The sequence below is a fragment of the Pipra filicauda genome, unplaced genomic scaffold, assembly GCF_003945595.2.
Source record: "Pipra filicauda isolate LSUMZ 115617 unplaced genomic scaffold, ASM394559v2 scaffold308_size869403_pilon, whole genome shotgun sequence".
NCBI classification, from domain to species: domain Eukaryota; kingdom Metazoa; phylum Chordata; class Aves; order Passeriformes; family Pipridae; genus Pipra; species Pipra filicauda.
Genome location: NW_024104430.1, coordinates 615,752 through 642,667, shown reverse-complemented (window position 1 = coordinate 642,667; position 26,916 = coordinate 615,752). Strand labels below are relative to the sequence as shown.

Here is a 26,916-nt window from a genome sequence, read left to right as displayed (position 1 = left end):
ACTCATTAACTCATTGTGATTTTTTGTGAACTATTTTAGTTAGAATGAATAGATCTTTCTATGCTGCATTTTGGTTTTCCATATCAAATGCCTTGAATTGTCATGTTAATTAGCACAGACAAGTCTGCTTTTTATTCAGTCCATCATTATTTTCTCATACATACCCTTGTTTTATCCTTACTTTTTTCTAATTTACATAATCACAAGGTTTTGAATGAATGCTGCTTAATAATAATTTGTTTTAATAAAATTTATTTTAAGTAATTATTACACATTTAAGAGTTGCAGTGTATGTACAGAGGAGATGGTGTTTCGCTGGTAGATGTTGCTTCTCATCTGTCGTATCTCTAGTACTGCTTCTTATGTCCATATAAAGGGTTTTTTTCTTAGTGTCTTCTAAAATATGATTAAAAATATCATTAATCAAAGGGATTAAAAACTACTTGGTTATTTATTTTAGGGAGACTGACAAGATTTTTTAAAAATTGTCTTTATATTCACTTGTTAATAACAACTTTCAATAACTGCAAGATGGTAGTGCTGTTTTTCAAAGGCTTAAGATAGAGCTAGCGTTTTCTATCTGTATTTGAGACAGAGAAAAGCTTGGTAATTTCAAATTCTTTCAAAATTGTTACAGTACAATGTTATTTTTAAATAGACAGAGGAAAAATGCAGGAGAAGGCTCAGGACAAGCTGTACTGATTTCCTGAACCACAGAAAAATGTAATGTAAACTTTGCATTTAGACAGCTGTTCAAAAACCTTAGTTCAATTTGATTTCTCCCCATCATTGCGAGCTTTCATATTTTGCCTGGAAGAAAAGTAAAATCTCATATTTAAAATGTAAGGCTTGGATTCTGTTAAGTTTCATCGGCATTGATTGTCACACATCTTTCGACATCCATCTTTCTCTTCCTGATCAAATCTCTGTAAAAAATACATAAGTTGGGGTAAGGAGGACAATAGCTATAATATGGTGAACTAGCTAGCACTTTTTGAAGTTTAATGAACGATTTTTTTTCATGTGAGGGTGCTTTGACTTTCTGGGAGCACATGGAGCACATACAGTTTCTACGAGAATGCATAGTGAACAAACCAGGACGGGCTATAGTGTATGATATTTATAAAAAGAGAATCTCTAAATATTTCTGTGCCTCTGATGGAAAAGTATGAAAAACTGATCTGATTATATTTTACAAGGTGTTTCAGTGCAGTTTTCCCAAAGTTGCTATGTAGATAATTCAGCAGGAATGCTTTCATGTGTACAGAAGGCAGAAATGTACCTGGGATTCTGGCACTGCCCTTGTTTTCCAAAAATATCATGGAAAATCACTAACATTGAAAAAGTCTAACAGGAGAATCAGTAACAAACTAAAACAAGCATCTTGGTTAGGCATGTGAGTATAGGTATTATGAAAACATGTTGAGATTGTTTCCTACTAGTGAAGTAATGTCTTATCAAGAAATCATGTAGGTGTTGTATAGACCTTTTTCAGTGTTGTCCTTCTTCCCCTCCACCCTTCTGTTTCAGTTCACGTGACAGGACTTTGTACTCATTTACTGATAATAAGTGCACAGCCATCTTATTTGAAAACTAGAATCAGAAACTGAAACAATTCCGTGTTGCAAGGTAAAATGTCCCTTCTGCCCCAAAGTCTGTAATTTTATGTATAGTTTAATTGTAAACATTGAGGTAATGTGTATTTGGAGTTCATATTCTTCCACAGCTCAAATTAAAATCTTCATGGCAGGAAATTAGCAATCATAAGAAATAATAACATATTCAGTATTGTCTTTTTCTCATTAACCTAATGCAATGTATTTTTTATAAGAAAGAAGAAAAGGTTGCTAATACCATCTACTCTCATCTGTGAGATATTATCAAATATCTCACAGTGGCAAATTATTTTGTAACCCAATGGACTTTATTATTAGCTATTGCAATGAAGTAGAACAATTCCCTGCCTACAACAGGTTAAGAGGAGCATAAGCATTGAATTGTGAAAGCATTTTGAACAAAAAAGAGAGAAGGTTGTTTATAAACTATAAGATTTTCCAGCTGTGCAACTGTTTTTTTCATAGCACTTAAGCTCTAGTTGTTTAAAAAGTAATGTTAAAAGTGTATGTAATTTTGATTATGGAGTCTGTTTCAAGAATCAAGTGGAAATGAATTGTTAAATAGTTTTGGAGGGGAGTGGGTAAGTTTGTAAGAAGTAAGCTTGTAGTTTTGAAGTTTGTGTGCAGTATATGTAATCTGACAAAATCCATTCAATTCAAAAGTGGAAGACTACAAGACTTAAATGTAACTTTCAATGAGTTTTTAAATAATTCTGATATTTTCCTTTGTAACCTCATACACATCCAACCTGTAAACTGGGGATAAACACAGCTACTGAGGGGACAGTATCTATAAGAGGAATCACTAAGACAGAGGAGGATGGCAAGGAATAATAGAGAAAGAGAAAAGGTAAGGAAAAAATAATCACTTCTGGATAGGTTATATTTGCTGGGCTTAAGCAGAAAAACTGCATTTGGATAACCATGCTGAGACAAGAAGAAGGAAGATGAAAGAGGAGAAGCTTGTTTAACCAAAACAAGTGTTTGAACAGAATCTGACCACAAATATTGCTTGCTATGCAGTTTTGTAATGGCTCGTTAATAATATGGATTCCATACATCCTGTTTTCTCACAAACATATATTTTGCTTCTGCCCTTAGGGTTCTCTCCAGGTGGATTTTGGTAAGTGCAGACCTGTGTTAAAGCCTGTCAGACCAGCAGCCGAGGCTGCTTTAACACGGGGAGAGCCAGTCGCCAATAGAGAGCAGTGTGTACTGCTGGCAGGTGGAAGAGCCTCTGCTGTGTGGAGGGAAGTCATGGAGGAGACAAACAGACGCAGCAGCATCCAGAGTAGTGATTAATGCTGGAGTGGCAGTGAGAATAGCAGTACCTGGGCAAGCAGAATTGGAGGAGTCGAGCCACTGCATCCAGAAGGTATTCAGCCTGAGTTTAGATCATGGCACATTAATATGGGATTCTTCAGTAGGAAGGGATTTGAAATGGGGTAGGGCATGGTTTAGTAAGGTAAGGATTGAAGAAGAGTTTGTGCAATGGATTTTTGATTCTATGAGCAGAAGTTTGGTGATGAAACGAATGAAGTAAAATTAGTTGAGAATGAGAGGAGGAAGACAGGACATTTGAGATGGCTTTTTAAGAAGTACTTAACAAGAATTGTGTCTATGGCACTGTGGACTGTGAACACACAAGATTGAACTGCTTCAGGTATGCAATGACAGTGATTTGGGATTTTTTGCATCCTGGAAAAATGTTTTAAATTTGGTGTAAAAATGGCCTCATCTTTTTTTCTACCATGCTAAAAAATCAGTTGATCAGCCATACTCATGAAGAGATCTTAGGGTATAGAGCTTAGACAGATCTGTTTTCCTCTGATATTACTAGCCAGAGTGGTGTTTGTATGGTGGTGTATGCAAAAACACTTTCTGCGGGAATCCCTAGTGCTACAAAAATTATTTCGTTGGAAGTCAAAGTCAGTAAGGCTACTTTATCTTCTTTCTTTCCTTTTGTTTGTTGTTTATATTCTGCACTGCTGACAGGACTGACAACTATAATGAAGGAAATTAGAAGCTATTGACATGGATTAGTCATTTACAAAACTTACTCGTAGAAAATTCATATATTTTTCTAATAAGACAACTGGATATTTTGTCTAGTATAGCAATTGTCTAATAATAGCAGTAAAGTATTAGTCCTGAAAAAATGCATTTTTGACAAAGGAATTGATACATTCTTTCTCACTGATGAACAGAATCCATCCTTTAAAAACATAAGGTTGTGTTGTACCTGAAGGCACAAAGCAAAGGAAAATGTCCATTCTTAAAAGCTTATTTAAAAAGCATTCTGATACAATTGAAAAAGCATGTTATTTGCTTCAGAAATACTTGCAGTGTGCTTCAGTCCAGGCCAAAAGATAAAAAGATCCCTGGAGCTATTATTGAGAAACTTTCAAATGTTAAATGGAAGCTAATGCTGGCATATCACGAGAAAAGGTGTGCCACAAGAAAATGGAAAAATGCCTTTTCTTAATACTTTTTATATTTCTTTATGATCTTAAAATGTCATACAAAATAAGGTGAAAATGAAGAGAATTGCTATAGTTTTGAGCTAATGATAATTTTTATTTTGTTGTGGTGGGGTTGGCTTCTTAGGTCCTATGGACAAAGGAATGGTGTTCTGTTTTAACAGCAAGAATTTACAAGTTTCATCAAGTTCCTTTGAAAGTGAGGAAGAAAGACTAGAGAAAGGGTGGGAGAGGAAGGGAGAGAAAGAGCAAGATTTTTCTACTTACACAGGGCAGAATGAACCTGAATACTTCTGCCTTAAATTGCTGGTTTTCCTGTATTGCTGTAATACAATATATGCATTTCTTCACTGTTTGTTTGGGGTATTTTTATTTTCTGTCAGGCTCTAAAGACCCACATAGCCTCCTCTTGTAGGCAGATATTTTTAGTCTTAGAATGAGTTGCCATTTCAGATATCCTTCATTTTAAGACTTTCATTTTAATTGTTGCCTAATCCTATGATGTTTAAATTCTATCCCTCAAATATTTTGCCAAGCTAAGTATACTCACAATTGGTTTTTTTTCTTGATGTGAGACTCAGTTACTCCTTTCTATGTTTATTGAAATTAATAAAGTATCAAATCCTTGGGATTGGCATAAAAAGTTGTTTAATGTGTATATCTTATTTTGTAAATATCTTTGCCCTTTGGCTGGCACATTTTTTTAGCAGACTCTGATCAGTATAGTTTGCAACCAGGTGGCTATATAGCCACTATGTAGCTCGTAGTCCTTCTTTTCCTGATTGAACAAGTATTCTTTCTAGGATAAATATTTTTCCTGGTTTGTATGACCTCCTAACTTCATGTTCCTTACATATTGTTTTGAAATAATTGTATTTTATTTTAAACCCTTTTGTACTTTTACTGTTTAGTGTATAATGCTAGTGGAGTATCTCTTCATTAAAGCTGACTAGAAAATTACTTACCATCCTACTTCCCTCCCTCCCCCGCATTTCTGAAGCTCTTTTACCATCATGTTAATTGGGGAAAAATAAAAATGATGAATGGATAATTCTGTTATCTTCTGATTTTGCACTGGGTCCTAAGAATTGAGTAGTTTGGGGTTAATCTTTTAACTCTGTTCAAAATAATACAGTAGAAACATCTCTCAGCCCAAAAGAACAACAAAAGTGGTGTGGTTTCACCTTGTAAATGCCAAACAGGCTACTTTTATGGTGTAAAAGTAAAGGAGAACAATTTAATTTTTAAATTACTACTTTTAAAAATAAAAAAACCACTTTTTTTTCCTTGCTAGAAAGGTTTTTATCAAAAAAATTACAAATAATTTGTTGTGAAACACATTCATGACTGTTTGTAGAATGAGGACACACCATTCCCTGAATATTAGTTGTAGGACAAAAGTAACATAAACCAGATTTTCTGGTTTTAGAAACTGTAAAGAAGGAGCTTGGTCTTCAATAAGCCACTACACTTGTTTATTTTTAATATCTCTTACCCATGCAAATTAAGAGGAAGGAGAAGCTGCTTGTTTATGTCTTGTGAACTTCCTGCTTGCAGCAGCACCACCATAAGTCAGTTGGTCTCAAATTGAATTATTTTTTACTTAAAAAGCTTTGCCATTTCTCCCTCTGGTAAAAAGTTCACTTTTAGAATCTAGATGAATTGGATCACAGCAAAGAAACTTTTGGCTACTGGTAATCAATAAAAGTAATTTGCCATTGGATCCGTTTATCCCGTTTCATTTTAAATGGGTGGGTTGGCCCTGGCTAACAGCGAAGCACTCACACAGCTGCTCACTCACTCCCTTCCTCCCTTCCCTAGGGAGATAGGGAAGAAAATTGTAGGAACAGGAGTGAGAAAACTCGTGGGTTGAAATAAAGACAGGAAAATCACTGTCATGGGCAAAACCACTTGGGGATTTTAACTTAATTTATTGCTAAGTAGCATAAATATTTAATTGGTTGGAGTATTGGGAAACAACAACAAAAAAGGACAAATATTTAATCTTGCAGGAAAAACACATTTCTTCCCACTTTCCCAGGCTCAGCTTCAGATTCCTCTCTGTCACCTTCCTAGTCTCCGCTTCACACCTTCTCTCCAAACATCTCCTCCTGCCACGTTACTGCTGCACGTGGTGCACAGTCCCTTCGAGGAAGCACTGGGTGGCACACAAGGATGAAGTCAGTGCTTGGCTGACTTTCCCTCTGTCACTGCTTGTTGCTCCACAGGCCACAGTCCCTTTGGGCACATACTTGATCCAGTGTGGAACACCTCCCTCTGCTCTGGCCTTCTTGTTCCTGCTTCCTCCTCCTCTCTCTCTGCTCCCCACGGCCCTTCTCTCTGTGTTCCTTGCCCCCAGTATTTTTTGCCCTTTCTTAAATGTTTTTCCAAGGTGCCACTGGCTTGGCTGATGGGCTCAGCTGTGGCCTGCAGTGAGTGCATTGCAGAGCTGGCTGACACTGACTGTGTCTAGCACAGAGCAGCCTCTGGTCTCTTCTCACAAAAGCCTCCCCTGCAGTACCACCCTGGCTGCCAAAACGTTGACCTACCTGTTCTCCTACCTCTTAAGTGACAAGACAAGCATGTGCATCACTGTTCCGTGATGAGAATGAATTCATTTCCCTTGGTGTGACAGGGGTCAGGAGAACATGTGCGATACTTGTGCACGTGAGTAGTGACATGATCAAAATGTTCACTATCCATGTGAATTGCTGAAGAGTACCCATGCAGACTTTTTCTTGTCATGTGTCTGGAAGTGAAGTGGTTTTAGTTCTGTGACAAGAACCTCATGAAAGAAGTAACAGAATCTAGCAATGACTGACCAGTCACAAGCTGGTTTGGTTGCCTTGTGTGGGCAGCCCGTATGCAGAGTAGGCAGGGAGTAAAATGTGAACAACAGTCAGGCTGAGCTCACAGTCTGTTGGCTGGTCACCTCTGACAAGATCTCCCTTGAAATATCATCCAACTTGAGTAACACTAGGGATTGTAATTTCTATTCTGTCAGAACAATGTCAGAGATAAAGTTTATTTCTCTGATCAAACTTGTGATTGTAACCTAAAAACATGTTGGCTATAGCTGACTCCAAGCAGAGTATTAGCCGTATTCCTATAAAATAATCCTTGCTGTTGGATGTAATTACTCTTATCTCTTTTTCTTTAGAGTAATGAAAAATAAAATATGTAAGATGAAATATTCATCAGATTGCTGTGTAGCCTGGAAAAGAAAAATACTTAAATGCATTTCTTGGAGGAAAATTTTGCAACTAAAACTCACAAAGAATTGTCCCTAGTTCTCAGATTTCAGTGGAATTACTCACAGAGTAAGAAACTATTACACCAGAAAGAGTAGTAGAGCACAGCATACTAATTGAAAAATATCATGTTTGTTTATTACACAAAGGATTTTTTTCATATTTTATGCTGAGCGCATGCAGGCATCAAGGTGGGATTTATTTCATGTTACCTTATTCCTTTTTTATAAATCTAGTCTAAACCAGGTGTTTAGGCTTTCTATTCTGTGGGAGAAGGTCATGGGCATCACTTCAAAATTTCATCACACCAATCTTAAGAAGAAATGAATCATCCTTCTAAGATGTCTGTCTCTTCCTAATAATTAGAGGGGAAGCCTAGATAATTAGCTCAAATTAAATGCCTAACTTAGGGATGAATAAAATCATGTGGATTAGTTTGCATCTTGAGTACCTGTTTGCTCTGGGCCATCTAGGCACTTAACTTCTGCATGAATAAAATCAATAGTTGCTAAATGAAGCCTTTTCTTAATTTTTCTATCTGGTACAATCAACTGTATTGAGAACCCTTAAGTGTTGTCATAATACAAATAGAAATAACAATAGAACTAATATGAAAATAATAATTCCACACTTTGAGAACAAATTAATTCAAATGCCATTTCTCTTTACTTTAAATGAAACATCATTTTGGAAATAGCATAGCATACTGGGTCATTTTATTGATGTACTACTTGCTAGCTTTATGTCACAAAGAAAAATTGACTGGATGTTTCTCTGCAATTTCCTCTGGTAAACCGCTCTGACTAGAAAAGTGATTGTAGGTAGAGGAATATGATGTTATAAAATCCAAAGCTTTGTTCTTGACAGACTCCAGAGGAAGCTAATGAGTAACTGGAGAGAGGCAGGTTTCGGTGGGGGGTTTTTCTTGGGTTTTTTTCTGTTAGGTTTCATGTTTTCCCCAACAGACATTTGAAGACTACCATTTCGGTGAAAATGGTTTAGAAACTGCTTTCAAATTGAAGAAAAATAAAATTCAGTGTAAACAGTTGGTTATTTGTGTTACTGGCCCTACAAAGACTTACAATAGAACTGAGATACCAGCCTTCAGATATGTGCACTATCCCTGTGAAGGCAGTGTACTGGTGGAGTGTAGTGTCTCATTCCACTATGACGTGTAATTAAACTTTTTTCTTTTTCAAACACTTTTTTGAAATACTACTTAAAATATGAATGGAAACTCAAAAGAAGCTGGTTTGGCTGTAGTAAGGCAAAGGTAAAAAGTCTGTACCCAGTTAATGATATGAAGCTGTGTTTTGTATCTTGGTGCAATTCAAATGGACGTAACCAAACTCTTCTGCTAATTCCATGTGTAAGACTCACAGTCATGCAGAGCTGTATAGTCTTTATCTTCTTGCATATGATAAACACAGAAGTACAAAGTTTTAGGCACTTAAATTCTTCTTCCTCATGTCCATTTGATACTCTTGAAAAAGATAGTGTCAAAACCAGTAATTTCACACATCATCTGGGTATGTTAGAAAAACGCTGACTCAGCATCTTTCAAAACTTAAGCTAGATATCATGGCCGAGTTTAGCTAAGCCCTCAAAGTATGTCAGCATCATATTGCATTGATTAATGCAGCATTATAAAGTTCTTATTCTAATGGGCATATGCATAAAAATAGGTACTTCATAATATCGTGTGTCAACAGCTTTGCACATGTCAGTAAGCATCATGTGATGTTTACTGAAGCTGATACAAATTTCAGAAACAAAACTTTCTCATCTCTCATCGTTCTGTTCTGTCGACATGTAATGGTGATTTACCATATCATTTAAGCTAAGCACGAAATATATGCAGAGAGGTACAGACTTCAAGTCCTTGTGAAATGGTGAACTGTACAGGCAGAGTGGACTTGAATCCTTCATACATGCTCCCACATTTTACTGAATCTGAAAGATTTCTTTTAATTGTTTAGAATACTGTTTAGACATCTGGTCTTCAGGAATTGGCATGGGACAGTCACTGGTAGTTAATTACTCATGGTAGGCTTTTTTTTTTCAATTGGAAAGATTTTTCCTTCTCAGGATGGTGCATAACTGGCAAATAAGCTGACTACTTGTGCTACCTCGAGGATCTGCTATTACGTTGCTGACCAGGACCAATAATCAAAATCAACTTTTTAATGAGCGTTTGGCTAACAGGAGGAATATTGTGAAACAGTAACCAGGGAAAAGAGTATATTCTCTAGTATCTGTATCTAATTATACAGGGGTTTTATTAGAAATAAAATAATGACATTATATCACAAAAGATTATATTTTGTTCTACTTAGGTTATAATTTGCTACCACAAACAATATTTATTATTTATTAATACTGCCATTAAGTTCTGTAATTTATTTGAGATAAAACTAGAAAATTCTTGAGAGACCATTTTAAAAGACACCTAGACTGAACTTAGATCTGATGGAGGCTCTGTGGTTTCATCTCTATTTGATTCAGACCCAATAATTAATAAGCTTGAACAAGAAACATGATTATTTGTTCTGATGTTTGTCCCAGCTCATGTTATGTGAAATTTCTGTCTTACAATGAGACAACTTTTAATAAATTGAATACAGATTTTCATTTATGTACATAGTTACCTAAATATGCATACTGAAATCTAATTGAAAATTTCAGAAAAACAGTTCTATTACATCAAAGATGTAACAGATATTACGGGCTTGTAAGAGAGGAATTAATTGAGAGATATGAACCGATCTTAAGCTGATACCAGAAAATTATTAATAGTATATAATATTACTTTACCATTTCTTAAATTTAAAAACTTATTTTTTTTCTCATTAAGCTGAGGAATTTTCTCTTTGCAGAATCTTGTGGAGAGCAGAGTTGTCTTTAGTTTGTTTACAGTGATTTTTATGACTTACAGAAATTTTTTGAGTTCTAGCATTCAATTAAGTAAGATACTTTTTTTTTTGCATAGTGCTTAAGGATAGCACAGCATTTTTTAATGAGGTCAATATCTTTAAATGTTGCTTATTTCATCAGAAAAATACTATACCTTCAAGGATAAAGTATATTAAGCATTTTCTCAAAGGGCTCTGTTACATTAAAAGAGTAGTTTAGAGATAAATTGCTTAATCAAACAATAAAAATGCTGAGATGATTCAGTTGGGAAGAGATGTTTGAAAGAGTTTCATATAGTTGTTCTTGTAAGAGATGCATTTGCCTGTAGTAAACGGGATAAAGATTATCTAGCTGTTCCTGTCCTATTGGGTCAACATGTCATGCAACAGGTGAGCAATTGACTGATGGATCAGGTGCAAAGCGTTATAGTAAATGGGGTAACATCAGACTGGTGACCTGTCAGTCACCTGCGGTTCCACAGGCTTCCATCTTAGGCCCTGTACTCTTCAACATCTTCATGAACAATGCGGGACTGGAAAGTACACCAAGTAAGTTTGCTAACGATGCTAAATTGTCTGGAGCTGTTGACTCCTTCAAGGGCAGAGAGGCCCTGCAGAGACACTTAAAAAAATTAGAGAGATGGACAATTACTAGTCGTATGAAATTTAACAAGGGCAAGTGCCAGATTCTGTACCTGGGATGGGGTAACCCTGGTTGTGTGTATAGACTGGGAAACAAGAGGCTGGAGAACAGTGCTGTAGAAAGCGATCTGGGGGTCCTGGTTGATGGCAAATTGAATATGAGTCAGCAGTACCCTGACAGCCAGGAGGGCCAACCATGTCCTGGGGGGCATCAGGCAAAGCATTGCCAACCAGTCTAGGGAGGGGATTGTCCCGCTCTGCTCTGCACTCACCTGAATATTGTGTGCAGTTTTGGGCAGTGCAATATAAGAAAGACATTAAGCCATTAGAGAGTGTCCAGAGGAGGGCAATGAAGATGGTGAAGGGCCTTGAGGGGAAGCCGTGTGAGGAGCAGCTGAGGTCATTTGGTCTGTTCAGCCTAGAGAAGAGGAGACTGAGGGGAGACCTTGTCGCAGTCTACAACTTCTACAACTTCCCTGTGAGGGGAAGAGGAGGGGCAGGAACTGATCTCTTCTCTGTGGTGACCAGTGACAGGACCCAAGGTGTAGGTTGGATATTAGGAAAAGGTTCTTCACCCAGAGGGTGACTGGGCACTGGAACAGGTTCCTCAGGGAAGTGGTCACAGCACCAAGCCTGCCAGAGTTCAAGAAGTGTTTGGACAATACTCTCAGGTACCTGGTGTGATTCTTGGGACTGTCCTGTGCAGGGCCATGAGTTGGATCCTAGTGGGACCCTTCCAACTCAGGGTGTTCTGTGATTATATGATAACCGTGTCTTGAGTCAGTTATCTTGATGTGGAAAAAAGTCCCAAGCAAACAAATATCAAGAAATAGTGGATTATATCGGTGTTTTTATTTTCATCCATTTGCTCTTACACATTTATACTTTGGTTTTTAATACAAATAGAAAATATGTGTTAGAATCACAAAAACGTAATTTGAAGATATGTAGAAAAAGTAAGATGTGTGTGTTCTCCCCATGTACATGTATATATGTGCATATTGACACATGTGTATGTATGTAGTCATGTCTATAAGTTCATATACAGTGCTTAAAGTATTGTAGGTTGAAATAGGGTGTGTGAAATACAAATTTTTATATGGCTCTTGTTGTAGGAGATTAAGCACCTCTTAAACCAATTCAACTTTGCAGCCAACTTGAAAAGAAAGATGCTACTTTTAGTTCTATTATATCGCAGGGAAAGTGAAGCAAAGGTTAAAAATCGCACTTATGTGTCCTGCATGCAAAAAAAAAAAAAAAAGGAAAAATGTTGCCACTTGAATATAAAACACAAGCCTTCAAAGCTGATGCCTCCTACAGGAACATCTAAAGTCGTGGAAGTAAAAAAAAAAATCAAATTCGTTCAATGCAAAAAACCAAACCAAAACAAAAGTTAATTGATTCAAAATAGACTGTAGCAAATTCATGAAGATTAAAAGATCCATGGAGAGGTATACAGCACAATGCTGTCCTGTCAAAAATACCTTTAATGGTAACTGCCAAAAGCTAGAAGGGTGTGCTAGTAAAATAATTAATTTGCCAAGTTTTTTTCATTCTTTCCTTAAGCATTTGAATTGTCTGTGGACAGAGGGGAAATATGAGGTTAAGTGGAAGCTTCATCTGATTTGGTGTCATCATTTTCATGTTAGGTCTGCACATGCCTGTCTCTTCACCAGTACAAACCCTGGTGTGGCACAGATGGCCCTCAGCATTCTCAGAGCTTCATTCTTCTCATGTCGTTCCCTTTTTGCTCCTTTGAGTTTCTTTGCTGTTGTCTGTTCCACTCAATTTCATCCATCTGATTTTTCTTGCTTTCCCTGCACATCCTTTCAAGACACATGAATATCTGCTGCAGAGAGAGTACACCAGAGAAATCATAGTTGTTAGGATTATTTTCTTTTTCCTGTTTCCTTCTTGATTTCACTTCAGGGACATGATATCAGTTGAAGGCAAATAGCTCAGCGTGTGAGAGTTTACAGCATCTTCAGAGTGCAGGAGTATCAGAGACAACTTTTAATAACATTATTTTTGGTTGGGAAGCAAATCACTCTTGTTTATCCTTACAGGAAAGAAAGGTGCATCTACAGTGCAGATTAAAAGTCTGTGACATGGCAGGCATTACACAGCTTCATTAGTATGGTTATTTGATGAAGGGGTAGTTAGATGCATCCCGCCCAACAAAAATGCATTCAGTGTTTTAGCAGCAAAGTTTGTGTATGTATTTCCATGTCTGAAATGAAGTAGATTGCTTCCCATGGGGTAAAGCAGGTAATGATCTGTTGCTGCAGTGACAAGATGTTGCCAGCTGAAGTCTAAACCAGAACTGTTCTCACCAAAGTGAGGTGAATGAGTTATAAAGTATACCTTAAGCAGTAAAATAAAATAGCTAATACACTTACTACTGTTTTATCTGTATGTGAAGAACTACTAAAAGAGTTAAAATCCTCTTCACACCTATACTTTCTGACAGAATGCCAATAATGAAGGTGGGAATCAGAAGTCCCAGTCTGTGTTGGTTGATCCCCACTATTTTGATCTCTTCTCACTTATGTTAGTCCCAAGTCTTATCTTCCCAAGGTCTTTCCACTAAGTTTTCTTCATTGACCTTAATCATAACTCCTCAGATCTTTCATCCCAAATGCTCCCAGTTCTCTCACCTCTTTTCCTCAGTTTTGTTTTTCTATTCACTGTGATACTATTCATTTCAGTTTCTTTATTCTTCTCCCATTTCTCCTTATTTCAGGCTGCAATTCTCATTTCAGCTGGGTCTCAACTTCTATTCTTGCTATTCAAGTCAGTGTAAGCTCTTCTAGTTCAGGCTACTTTGTCTTCTCTACAAATACTTTTACCCACCTCACTGATTTATGAATCTGTCTCCCTTGATGTCTAGTCTTTTTGTACTAGCTCTTTCACTTCTGGCTTCTTTATCTTCTCTCCAGTTACTTTTATCTACCATAACTCATTGATTTTCAAGATTTTTTTCTTGACCTGCTGTCCCCATTCTCTCTGGAAATTCTTGTTTCTAGTTCCTTTTTCTACTCTTTCACTTTCAAATTTCTACCTCATTCCTAGTTTCTTCCACTTTATTTCTTGTCCCAGCATAATCCAGAGTACAGGTGTGACTCATGCCTCATCTGCATTTGAAAAAGGCTGCCTACATCCAGAAAAGATGGGAGTATTAGCAGACACAAAAGAGAGACAGAAACAGAGTTTGTTCTTTTTGATGTGTATATCTGGCATGGTCCATTACAGCCTACAGGCACTCAGTTTCAGACAGGACATAATCAATGCAGTTTAAAACAGAGATATGACAAGTCCCTCTTGAGGTAAAGTAGCATTCATAGCATGCACATCTGCAAATACTCTGCTTTTATCATAAAAGTGTATAATGGTATGTTGTATTGTGTACAATACATTCTTCTTCCCGTTTTAGGTTGGATATAGCATGACTATTGTTTATAGAACATTGTGATCTGATATCAAATATTTTCACATGATTTTGCTATAGGCCCTAATACTTAAAATGTTTGTGAAAAGCTTTTTCTTAAACATTCTTACTGTTGAATAGAAATTCAGTCATTTACTTCAGTAGCAGAATTGATTAACTTTTTTCCTGCAATGAGCCTTGGAAATTTTGGTCCTAAATGATTTCAGGTTCTCTGTTCCTCAAATCACATTTGGACCTAGAAACCCCCTCCACGAAAATGACAAAAAAACCCAAGTTTTGCTTGCTGTTTATGATTTATTGCTGTGCAGTGCATCTGTGTATGCAAGATTGTCACTGAGGTTGTAGCTAGTTCTTTGTCTTTATTTAAAGGCTTCACCTCTGTAAAGAGGTAGAAGGAAAAATTAGCTATATACTAAAAGATGCATTTTTATTTTAAGAACTATGAAATAGAAAATGTTAAAGAAAATCCTGAGAAAAAAAAAGCCAAATAAAAATACTCAATCTTTCTTTTTGTCTTTTGCTATACAAAGGTCAATAATAGGACAAAATTAGATTAAAAGTAAATTTTTTTTAAAAGGTGTCTATTTATTATATTTTCCACCTCTTCTTACACACCAGGAAGAAGATGGGACCCCTTTTACTTCTAATAATTTGTCAGTGTGCCATAAACAGTATCAAAACACACAGTGCTTCAAATCCCAATATCATTTTGCTGATGGCTGATGATCTTGGTATTGGAGACCTGGGATGTTATGGGAACAAAACCTTAAGGTATGTTGATAATTTAGGGGAGTCACAGGTTTGTATTTAGTTTTTCTATGGATTTTTAAAGTTAAAAATGCCAGAACATTTAGAGATTTGATTAGGCTTTTTATAAGTAATCAAAGTTAATATTTTTTCCAGAGAATAACATCTTCAATCTTTGTTTTCTTTTCTTGACAAAAGACTTATCTGATGTGTTTATCCTGCTGAAAAGTTGCATTATAGACAGAGAATTGAGCAAGCAACCAAATAAGGGTAGCTCTAGGGAAGCAAAGTATAGTCACCAGTTTCCTTTTAAAATATACATGACACAGGTACGATGAATTAAGCATATTTTGAAGCACTCATGATTTGAGACAAGCTTGTTGTTAACCAATTATAAATGTTTTTCATTAATTTATCTTCATACAGTAATCGATATATTCATTAAAACAAATGTTAATATGCCTGAATAATGCAGCAATGTTCCCTGGAATGTTCCTTATTACCAGCTTAGGTGTGCTGATTTTCTAAACAGAGAAAGTAGTACCTAGTCATTTTGTTTGTGGTGCAAAGGCTTTGACAAAGTTAAATAAAACATTCAGACTAAAAGCACTGTCCTGTCAAATGTTAAATGCTCTTGTTCCTGCTGATGTTAGTTAGAAGTAAAACCTCTTCATAACTGAAAAAAGAAAATAAAGTTACAGATTCTAGTTTTAAACAGGAAACAATTATGTACAATACTGATGCTTGAATTACTCCCATCACACGGAACAGAATGACTCCAAGATCTATGTTCTCTGTTGTGAGAATTCAGAATTAGATCTTTGGAATATGAAGAAATTTCATCATACTGGTTGTTATTAGTAGGTGATGTTACTGATAGCAAATAAGTCAGTTGGAAAATTAATGTTTCTGACTATTCAGACTTAGATGATAGGAGCACTAGTGTGCCTTGAGGTCATGGTCATTAATCTCCTGGGTCAGAGAGCTATTAGAGCATGCTGCAGCTCCTGGCCAGTCTACATTAGTAATTTTTATCTGTAGAACCAAGGACACAGGATTTCTTCCTGCAGGAACCAATTTTCATCTGCATGATGAGCCAGGTCATAGACAGGTTTCCCAGGCAGATATGGGAACTTGGTTGTGCCCCTGGCTCTAAAATTGCAGACATAATCATGTCAGACATGTAGATACCATTAATATAGAGTGTAACACAGAGTTGTAATTTTTTGAATCTCCTCTATTAACTGATAGCACCATACAACATTATCCCTATCCCAAAAACCTTTTACTGGGGAGAGACAGATGTGACACCAAGTAGGGAGTAAGGAAGCACAACCTTTCTCCAGTCTCTGTTTTTCCCCATTGCTGAAGCAGAAAGGTTGCAAAATTACAGTTCTGGGTCAAGGAATCCATTAAAAAGGGTTGCAATGCAATATGTCTAGGTGTAACAATTTAGTATTGGCCATGAAGAGTAGATGAAAGTGGGAAAAAAGATTTTTGGCACAGTGGCACAGTGTCTCAGTTCAGTGTTGACACCTAATGTAAAAATATTTGACATGATAGTATTTAGAACTGCAACCCCATCATGGTTTTGATAATTTACATACAGTAAGTCTGAACTTGATTTCCTTAATAGTTCTTGCCTAAGATGCCTTGATCTTACCATAACTGTTTCCAAATAATAATTTTTGTGTATTCTTTTTTTTTTCCTGCTTATGTTTCTCCAGAACCCCTAATATTGACAGGCTAGCAGAGGAAGGAGTGACGCTTACTCAGCATATAGCAGCAGCCCCACTTTGTACTCCAAGCAGGGCAGCTTTCCTGACAGGGAGATATCCTATAAGATCAGGTAAAACCCCATTACTTTATTTATATATAAATATCATATTTTATTTACAGTAAACTCTATGCAGGTTTTTTTTGTCTGACCTTTCTTGATATCTTTATCATTACCAAGTTAGGTGAGGATAAATGATCAGTCTTTCCACTTACTGATCAAGCTCATCAACTTTTGAAATATTTCATATATATGGCAAATTTTTGCATTTGAGAAGAGTTGACACAAAAAATAAAGTCTTTTTAGTGAGTAAAATATTTTTTTGTTTAAATACCGAGAAAAAGATTTGACTGTGGTTATTTAATGTAAGGAGCGGTCCATCTGTCCGCAAAATCCATCAACTTCCTCCAGTATTCAATGACCACTATTCAATTCTCTCTTTGCCTTCCTCCTTAGTTGCATTCAGGCTGTTCCCAGTATGTTGGTGGGCAGCCCAAGTGCTGGACATCACAGAGATGCATCTAGAAAGACACAACGGAAGAACCCCATGTAAATGCTTACACTCAGACATTTTGATTTCTACAAAACCTTTTGGTTTAGACAAGTTGTCGGGTTTACCTTTTGGGGTTTTTTTGTTTTTCTTGTTGTTTTGGCGGGGGGAAGGTTGGGGGCAGGACAGCTCATTAAGGTGTTCAAGTTGCTCTTAAGACTGGGAAGAGGAAAGCAAAAAATCTCCCTTCTTTTTACATATTTTTGTTCTGTATCTACCCATATACAGTGTTAAGTATCTTATGAATACATGCATTTAATTTTTCTTACTTTTCAAATACCTGATCCAAAGCCCATTTGAGCAAGTGAAGATCTAGTCTGTTTATTTTAGTGTGCTGGGACTGAGCCTCTCAGTGCTTAGCCATGCAACTTTAACATTCCCTTAACATCATTTTTAGCAAGGATCATTATACATTAATCAGATCACTTGTTCATTAGTGATAAAACATCCTGTCCTTGCTTCTGGGAATGAAAGCAAAGCAAGACTCTGGAGCCTACTTGATATGTTCATGCTCATTCAAATCAAGTAACAAGCTTTTGCAAAAGTGCCAGCTAAAATAACTTGCTAAATTTTCCATTACATTCAGCTGCAAAGGAAAATTTCATATACCTGTTACAGCTATATTGCTATTAATATTTACTGTAGGTAAAGCAACAGGTCACTTTCCATTATAATTCTTGTTCTTATTTCTGAAAAATGTTCTTAATTCTGAAAAATTCTAATTTTTTTCTTCACTGATCATTTCCACGTAGGTGCAAAAATTGAACTTTTTCTTACTTAAATTACAAAATGGCTAAATATGGAGTGCTTCCAAATATCACTGAAGACCTAGTAAATGATTATTACACAAGGCAGTAGAATCATGATGTGGAAGAAGATGTTATAAATCTAAAACTCCTGCTAATAGAGCTGGAGAAAAAGATTCCAAAATGCAGTATTTGATGAGACACAAACTCAGAGAAAGGTGATGATGAAAAAAAACCCCAAACATAAGTCTGTACTTTCATTTCTGTAGCTTAAGGGAATTACACTGATTTCCATTACAAGAGCTTTAATACATAAAATTAAATATAAATAAATGATATATATATATGACTAAAACTAAACTGTTAATCAACAAAAATAGCTGGGGTAAAAAACTGAAGTCAACATATGAAGTTGAGCTGTCTTTGATAAACCAGTCTAACAAGTCTTTTTCTCATGTAACCACAAGGGATACCTGACTGAAGATTCTGGTTGTCTACATCAACCACGTAATTTGGGCACTGCAATCATCCAGTTGCATAATTTAGACTTCCTGAAGATACATCTGCACAGATTTGCATAGATATTCTCTGTTCTGTCTGTCTATTTTCAGAGCCAGCTCTCATCTGGAATCCCAGTAATCTAATTTTCATGAACCTGAGCTCTCAAGTTCCTCATCCTGAGAGTAGCTTATAAACTCATTTGTGTTCCTCAGACTCTCAGTATATAGAAATTACTGTGCCTTATTTAGATATTGTCTTGTTAGCCGATACCTGATGCTCTTTTAGTGCACTCTGAATGCATTGAATCATGTTTCTTCGTGCCACTGGACTGCTGGTCCTCTCCCATCAATGCTGAGAGCCCTGGCTACTCTATTTCCGGAATTAGATTCTCTCTTGCTCTTTTGACCTCATGATATTTACATACCCAGTAGTAAGACTGCCTTATTTCAATGTACCTTCTCTTAAATAACCTTAAAAGCTTATAGAAAACCATGTATGAAGAAAGTGGAAATTTGGAGAGTAGAACTTGGGAATGATCTCAGTCCTCAGTTCCATTCCTACCCCAGGTACAAGAAAAATAAATTATTCAAGCTCAACTTTTTTCAGGTTTGCTGAAAAAACCTTAGAACATCTACAGAAGGACATGCAGCTGTTTATGTCATGTCTGGCCCCATGGTTATAAGCAGAGACTTTTTTTTCTAAACTTCTCAATTTCTGATGTCAATACAGAGAAGACCTCACTCAGCTAAATGGATGATTGTATCAGCCACTTGCAACATTTAATGTCTGGTTGTAATGTGTCATTTAAGTGATACCACCTGAAGCAAAAAAGTGCATGCAGAAAGTAGTTTCTCCCTATTATCCAGGTCTCATTAATTTTCATTGTATTTAGGAATGGCTGCCTTCTCACGAGTTGGTGTCTTCTTATTTTCTGCCTCTTCCGGAGGACTTCCTTCTGAAGAAATAACTTTTTCCAAACTCCTGAAACAGAAAGGTTATGCAACCGCTCTAATAGGTAAAATTGTGCAACAACACATGTGCAACACTATTTTACATTCATTTAAATCAAAAGAACATTAGCTTCTCATATAGACTATTAAGGGTTTGCATTAAGCGTTTTCCCCCCACAGCATAATGAATTTATTTTTCTGGCACAAAGCTGAGCACATTCTCATGCCTATGTGAAACACTAATCTGATAAGTATGTCTAATTCACTTGTGTAGTTATAGTCTCACTGTGCAAGGTACTGGAGAAACATGATGAACAAACTGAAAAGTTTTCAGTATAAATAGGAATTTGATTACAACAGAGGGATTGATCACAATAAGGGGTTGATCACAGGGTACAAGTCAGAACAGTGGTACAATTCATTTCACCAGTTTTTAAATATCCATAAAGTAGACAGTTATTACCTGGAAGAACTGCCTGGATTCTTTTCTTAGTCATCAGCCAGAAAAGGGCATTTCTAGGAAAGTTTTCTTATCCTGTAGTAGAAATGTAATATAAAAATGTATTTCTCTCTCATTGTAAAGACAGTTTAGACAATTAACTGCAGCATAAATATCCAGTGATAGGCAAAGGAATCCCACTAGGTGAATTTTAAATAGAATTGGAGTTAATATCCTAAAAGTATAAAATTAAAGATTGGTCCCTTTTTTGTTTTTTAATTTGACCAATGACTTATTCCAGACTGCTTCTATTTTAGACTACAACTTGTATTACATAATGTATTTCTGTACTGGAATTGCCGGGGAATTGTTGTTCAGAGAACATAACACTGGAATTACTAAATTAATTTAGATGAAGGATGCATCCAATTTGATTTTTTAAATTGATTTTTAAACAGAAACTTGTAATTTGGGGAGTGATTTTTGTTTAAAAAATCAGGCTGTTTAGCAAGGCTAACAATTCACACCACTGTTCAAAAAATATCTGTATTGTGTAGACAAACCTAACTTTAGTTAGTGTTCCTAACTAAAAATCCTACTTAGCTATATCCTGCTCTTATAAAGGATAAAATACCATGATATCCTGACAGAAACAAACAAGAAAACCAGAAAATCTTATCAGAAGTATATTTAGTGCAGGTGTATTTGAATCATAGTGCAAAAAAGCCATTCATAATTTGTCATGTTCCTCATGGAGTTAATTCCTATTGCTCCATATTCAATTAAAGGCTGGAGTTTTTTCTATTTGTAACAAGCAGTGTAATATAACTCATTTTCTGGGGCTGACCTACTTAATGTTCTTTTTTTAACTACTTTCACTGCAACATGACAGCTTGCCACTTAGATCTCCAGAAGTTATCTCCATGATACTTAATGAACAGTTCTTCCAAGTGGCCTGAATGATAGCTATAAGACCATAAAATGTAATATCACCATATCCTTAGAGTATAATGAAGGTTTCCAAAAATCAAGAAGTGCATTAAAATTAGGGATAAAGCATATGTAAATGAAAAAAAGAAAAATTATGTACATTTGAAGAGTAGGTAGACAGAGTCTGATTCCCAGTCAGCCCATTTTCTGCCTCTGCTGGTGTTCTTACCACATCATATTGGTCTGGGTCAGGGAGTCTTTGCTGGGTTCAATCTAACTCAGCAGTTCCCAAACAAATTATTGTCAAATCCTGCACCAGTGATGGATTGGCATAAGGGTAATTTTAAGCCTTTCAGTTCCTCAAACCTGTAATGTCACTTCTTTTTTTTTCTTTCTCCCAAGTTGCTCTCTGCTTTATTCTCTTAAGGACATTTTTCTCTTCCCTAAATGCATTTTTGCTTCTTTTTATACTTTTTGCTCCTCTGAATATATGCTTCCTTTTGCTTGATACATCCCAAAATATATTTTGGCTATAAATCTACTCTATGTATACACTTTTCTACCTCATTGTTTTCCCCTGTGACACAAAGAAGGTGACATCCAATACATCTGTTAGGAAGACACACAATCGGATCTGCAAAAACCCCAAGTTTTTTAAGAAAGAGCAGATGCATAGAATATGTGATATTTCAACAGTAGAAAGAAATGATGATGTTTTACAGGAAATAGCTATTCATAATGCAAAATTCCACTTAGATAAGTATTATTTTAACTACTACTATGATCAATTACAGTTGAGTAAAAGGTTAATTTTTCCTCACTATTTTTATCCAGTATGTTGTTTGCTATCCAGAGAAGTTTAAAATCTACCTATGTAGCTTATCTCCAAAGTTGAAAAACTAATTGATAACTGGTACTTGTTTCTTTCTTCCAGAATGAGGTGATGTAATATTTGGACACATTACAGTAGTAAGGTGTCCAATCCAAGACTGACTGAGTCTAGAGATTGGGATTAATGCAGTAGTTATTCATAAACCGTGGTAATAGCATATGCACGTACACTTTTTATTATTATTGATATAAATATATTTCTTTGAGCACATAAAATATTTCTGTTTGCATCTTGCTCCACATCTTGCCTCTTGCCATTTATCTGAAAAATAAAATCATTCCAAAAGAAACATGTCATTATATACAATTAAGTCTTCAGATTGCTCCCTTTTCAACTGAGGGGAAAAAAAGACGGGAAACATGGATTTTTGTAGTATCCTCAGGATTCTGGGTTCCAAAAAACTGAGTTCTGAGTGAAGTTTCTTGGCTGAATAATACTTGCCTCACATTTCTACTTGCCTTTCATTGCATTGCTTTTGCTCTGCAGAAATCATAATTGTGGCTGACGGAGAAGGAAAAATGCCTAAGTCTCAAATTATTGAGGTACTCATAATTTACAATTAAAAGCATAAATTTCACTCAAAAGCTTGGTAGAATCTACTGAAATGCTTATGATGCTTGTGTGAAGTGTCCATCCTGTGAAGCATCACTTGGCAAAGAGATGAGAGCATTTTGCGCTGCTCTCAGATTCGGAAGGGCCCCAGACTGTAAAGCACATTACAGTAATATGTTGAAGCACTAGCTCAAGGCAGGGGTTATTGTCACAAGGAATAAAACAAAACATGACCCAGTCATCACTTGCTTTTTCAGAGTAGTGCAGGATCTATCAGAACCTTCTACCTCATCAGCCATTTGAGAACAGCAATTTTGTCATTCCATCACAGCTGCTGATATCATTTGAACCAGAGCTTCTGTTGCTTTTCCCACTAACCTGCTCTCTGCTTTGTTTGGCTTCAGTTGCTTCTGAACAAATCTCTTTTTGAGGCCCAAGTTCAACCTGACATTGAACAATTTGTTGTGCTTGCTAAAACCCTTTTGATAAAAATAGGACCTATATTTTACCTTGTCCTAATTTGTTATTGCAAGATTCTTCTATCCTGGCTTGCAGTATCTAGTTTTATTGAGATCCCATTTAAAAAAACCCTCTATATCATAATAAATGACCTTGAATTTGAGTTTTTTACTGAATTATAGGTGCCTTGAGATTGACATATAACAGCAAAAAAAGAAAAATTAAAACTTGAAGGTCATTTATATTCATGATCATTAGCCTCTACCATTAATTCAGTTATCTAACTTGATGAGAGTTTTTTCATGCTCACCTTGTTACGTGTCTGGCTTTATGATTATTCCATGAAGACAGTCATGTAAAACTAAGAGAAAACATTGAAGCGTTTCTTTTCAAAAATCTGTCTTTATATGCTGGGAATGAAAATCAGAGTTCCAGCCTTATCTAGCCCTTTATAGCATCATTATAATATCTAAAATGTCAGTACAGTGGTTTGCTCTGCTCTTTTTTTTAATTGACCATGGTAATTTTTACTGAACAATGTCAAAAGTAGTGACGAGCCATTCTGCCCACAAATAGCAGAATACCACCTCAGGTGAGGAGCCATCTGACAGGGAAAAATTCTGATTGGATGAAAGAGCTATAGAGGCCTTAGTTTCACTGGCACATAAGCAGACCTGAAAATGTTTTATACCTGCTTTGATGATATACAGAAGATATTTCTAACTTTAGACTGTCAAGAGATGTATGAAGAGAACTGGACTCAACTAAACACTCAGAGTCAAATTTCTGTTACTTTTTTACACCTTTGCTGGCAGATGAACTTAAGCACATGACATTCCCATCCTATACCTCCATTCTGTTATTTGTGGAAGAGAAATAGCAACATCCAGTCCATTTGCTAGGTACTATTTAAAATAAAGCAGAACCGATCCCCATATTCACTCTCTTTGGTATTGCAGTACCTGCATTTGTCATTGCCAAAGGAAGAAGTACAGAATGAATATGCAGTTCTCTAGACCCAAGAGAAGATGTTCAGGACTGTCTGCATCAGCACTCTTTCTTACAGATGTGTAAAAGCTGGCATGGTTCGGAAAAGGGGAAAATTCTATGTGTGATTTTTTTCCTTTTTTGTACTTTCTTCCATGTGTATTCTGAAGCCTGTAGAACAAATATTTCAAATTTCTTTGGGCTAAGTTATGGGAACGAGGACTTACTGGGTTTTCAGGTTTTCTTGTTTATTTCCTTTAAGACAACCCCAGAATTATGCTGGTCATGTTTACATATTTGATTCAGAAAAATAAATAGTGTGACCCAGAAATATATAATGTTATCTGTTTTGTCAAGGCCAGCATATTTTTTAAAATATTCAATACATTTTCTGGGTGAGAGTAAAGAGCATAGCTTTATCCCCAAACTATCTCAACAGGCTTAACTGAATTTTTGTTTTTTTTAATAATTATGCATTTGAATTCAAATAACAGCTTCCAAACAGTTAGGTCTGTTGTGCTAAGCAATGCATAAGCATATGGTAAGAGGTTATACCTGAGTCATAGAATGTATTACCTAGATACTTACTGTAATCAGCATGAACATAAATTGTACTACTATAATGCAAATCAGGCTCCTGGTTTTTTGTGTCAGTCAGTGTCCAAAGTTATTGCAGAATTAGAGTGATTTCCTAGTGAGACAAAATGCTGTGAGAGCTAGTATTTGGCAGCAATTTACTTCTTACTGTTGTTTGGCTTTTTATTTACATATATAAAATAAAAAGATGCAAAATAATCACCCTCATCATATATATCTGTGTATATTGTGAGGGTGATTGACAATTTCAGAGATTTTTGCAATCTTTTAAATAATAAATGCTTTGGTAATTTTCCTGTTCTTACTTTATTTCCTATTTGTTACTGTTTTCTCCTTCTTTTCTCTTTTTTTTTAAACTATTCAAATTATTTGCTAGAAAAATTTCAGAGAAGGTATTTTTTAACTCTGTATTGGCTCTTCCTGTTCAGTCAGTAGCTGCTACAAAATAGTATTTTTTTATAACAACTACACATACACAAAGGTTTAATTTCTAAAGTTAAATGTCTGCTAGGGCTCTTGCTCTTCAGTGACCTGCTAGCCCACTCAAAATTTAATGTTCAGCAGCAGCTCTGCTAAACCTATTTCTAACTAAGATGAATAGGCAGACATGAAACAAAATCTTTGATGAAGGCATAAAGAAAGTTTACATAGAAAATAGGGATCCACACAATAGATGCTGGTGGCAGGGGGATAGCAGTCAGACAGTGACAGTTTCATGTTTAGGATAGTGCACATTAAAACTAAGTTTGATGATTTAACTACAAAAATACCCCCTGTCCTTCTCTCTTTGTAGGAAAGTGGCATCTTGGGATGAACTGTGAAAGCAGTAATGACTTCTGTCACCACCCCCTCAGTCATGGATTTGATTACTTTTATGGGCTTACTGTGACCAATTTTCGAGACTGCAAACCTGGCCAAGGCAGCGTATTTTTGAAAGGGGTTCAGAAAGCCCTTATCATCCCAATCCAAATCGCTGGCATCACCCTTGTCTCTTTGGCAATAGCGCGGTACATTGGCCTCCTCAATGTACCTTTCCAAGCATTCTGTTACTGCTTGTTAATAATCACAATTTCACTTGTGGTTTTGATATTATTCTTCTATCATTTTCGACACTTAAACTGCTTCTTAATGAGGAATCATCAGATTATCCAGCAGCCACTGTCCTATGAGAACCTTACTCAGAGGCTGACAAAGGAAGCCATGCAGTTTATTGGAAGGTAGGTTTCTATGTTATAAGTCAGTGTTACCATTTCACAATGATGATGCTTCTAAAAATTGGAAAAAATATGAGCTTGTGGGCATGAGGAATATGTCATTATATATAATCATCATAATTTTTTCCTTTAAAAGATGACTGAAGTTAATCTTCTTATTGAAAGTGACTGTTTGGGGGTTTTCCTATCAGTTATATAATTAATTCCTCTATAAAATTTTAAAATTGTTTATGTTTACACACTTCAGAATTTTTTTCCAAAAATTGTCAATTTTTTTTAGGACTTTCATTATTAAGAATTTCACGTAACTTGAAATCTGAAAAATCTTTTGCGGTGTGACTAAATAAGAGTCATAATAAAGTCATAAAGAGTCATAATCTATGACTTTTCTGGAATGGGAAACTTTTTCATCGACTTGATGCAACCATTAAAAGGCATTCATAAGACAAATTTTTAAAGATACTGGCACTTTATATGCCTCCACTTTTATGGCAGATTAATGTTGAAAATATTTGACTCACAGAAGTTAGGGTACCGGGCTCTTTACCTGGGGAAGAATAACCCCCAGCACCAATACAAGCTGGGGGCTGACTTGCTGGAAAGCAGCTCTGCAGAGAAGGACCTCGGGGTCCTGGTGGACAACAAGCTGTCCATGAGCCAGAAGTGTGTCCTACTGACCAGGAAGGCCAATGGGATCCTGGACTGTGTTAGGAAGAGCACTGCCAGCAGGTAGCTGGAGGTGATCCTGCCCCTCTACTCGGTCCTAGTGAGGCCACATCTGGACTACTGTGTCCAGTTCTGGGCTCCTCAGCACAAGAGAGAGGTGGAGCTCCTGGAACAGGTCCAGCAGACAGCTAAAAAGATGATTAGGGACAGGAGCATATCTTATGAGGAAAGGCTGAAGGAACCGGGCCTGTTCAGCCTCAAGAAGAGACAACTGAGAGGGAACCTCATCAATCTATGTAAATATCTGAAGGGAGGGCGCCAAGAGGATGGAGCCAGGCTCTTCTCGGTGGTGCCGAGCAAAAGGACAAAAGGCAACAGGCAGAAACTGATGCACAGGAATTTCCACCTGAATATGAGGAAGAACTTCACTGTGCAGGTTACCAAACACTGGAACAAGTTGCCCAGAGAGATTGTGCTAGAGATCCTGTGCTGTGTGCTCTAGGATGACCCTGCCTGACCAGGGAGGTTGGACGAGGTGACCCACTGTGATCCCTTCCAAC

The 26,916-nt window shown here is 36.4% G+C and overlaps 1 protein-coding gene across 6 annotated transcripts in view; it reads left to right on the top strand.

Annotated features, from left to right (window-relative positions):
- STS (steroid sulfatase) overlaps positions 1–26,916 on the top strand; it is a 108,401-nt gene that overhangs the window by 9,044 nt on the left and 72,441 nt on the right. For 5 of the 6 annotated variants that reach the window (XM_039383391.1, XM_039383387.1, XM_027750786.2 and 2 more), the window contains 4 exons: positions 14,968–15,120; positions 16,824–16,945; positions 19,563–19,685; positions 25,270–25,693. In XM_039383391.1, the coding sequence (XP_039239325.1) occupies positions 14,968–15,120; positions 16,824–16,945; positions 19,563–19,685; positions 25,270–25,693 (822 nt within the window). Of the gene's footprint in view, positions 1–2,717; positions 2,992–14,967; positions 15,121–16,823; positions 16,946–19,562; positions 19,686–25,269; positions 25,694–26,916 lie in introns of all 6 variants that reach the window. The other variant, XM_039383388.1, reaches the window with a different exon arrangement.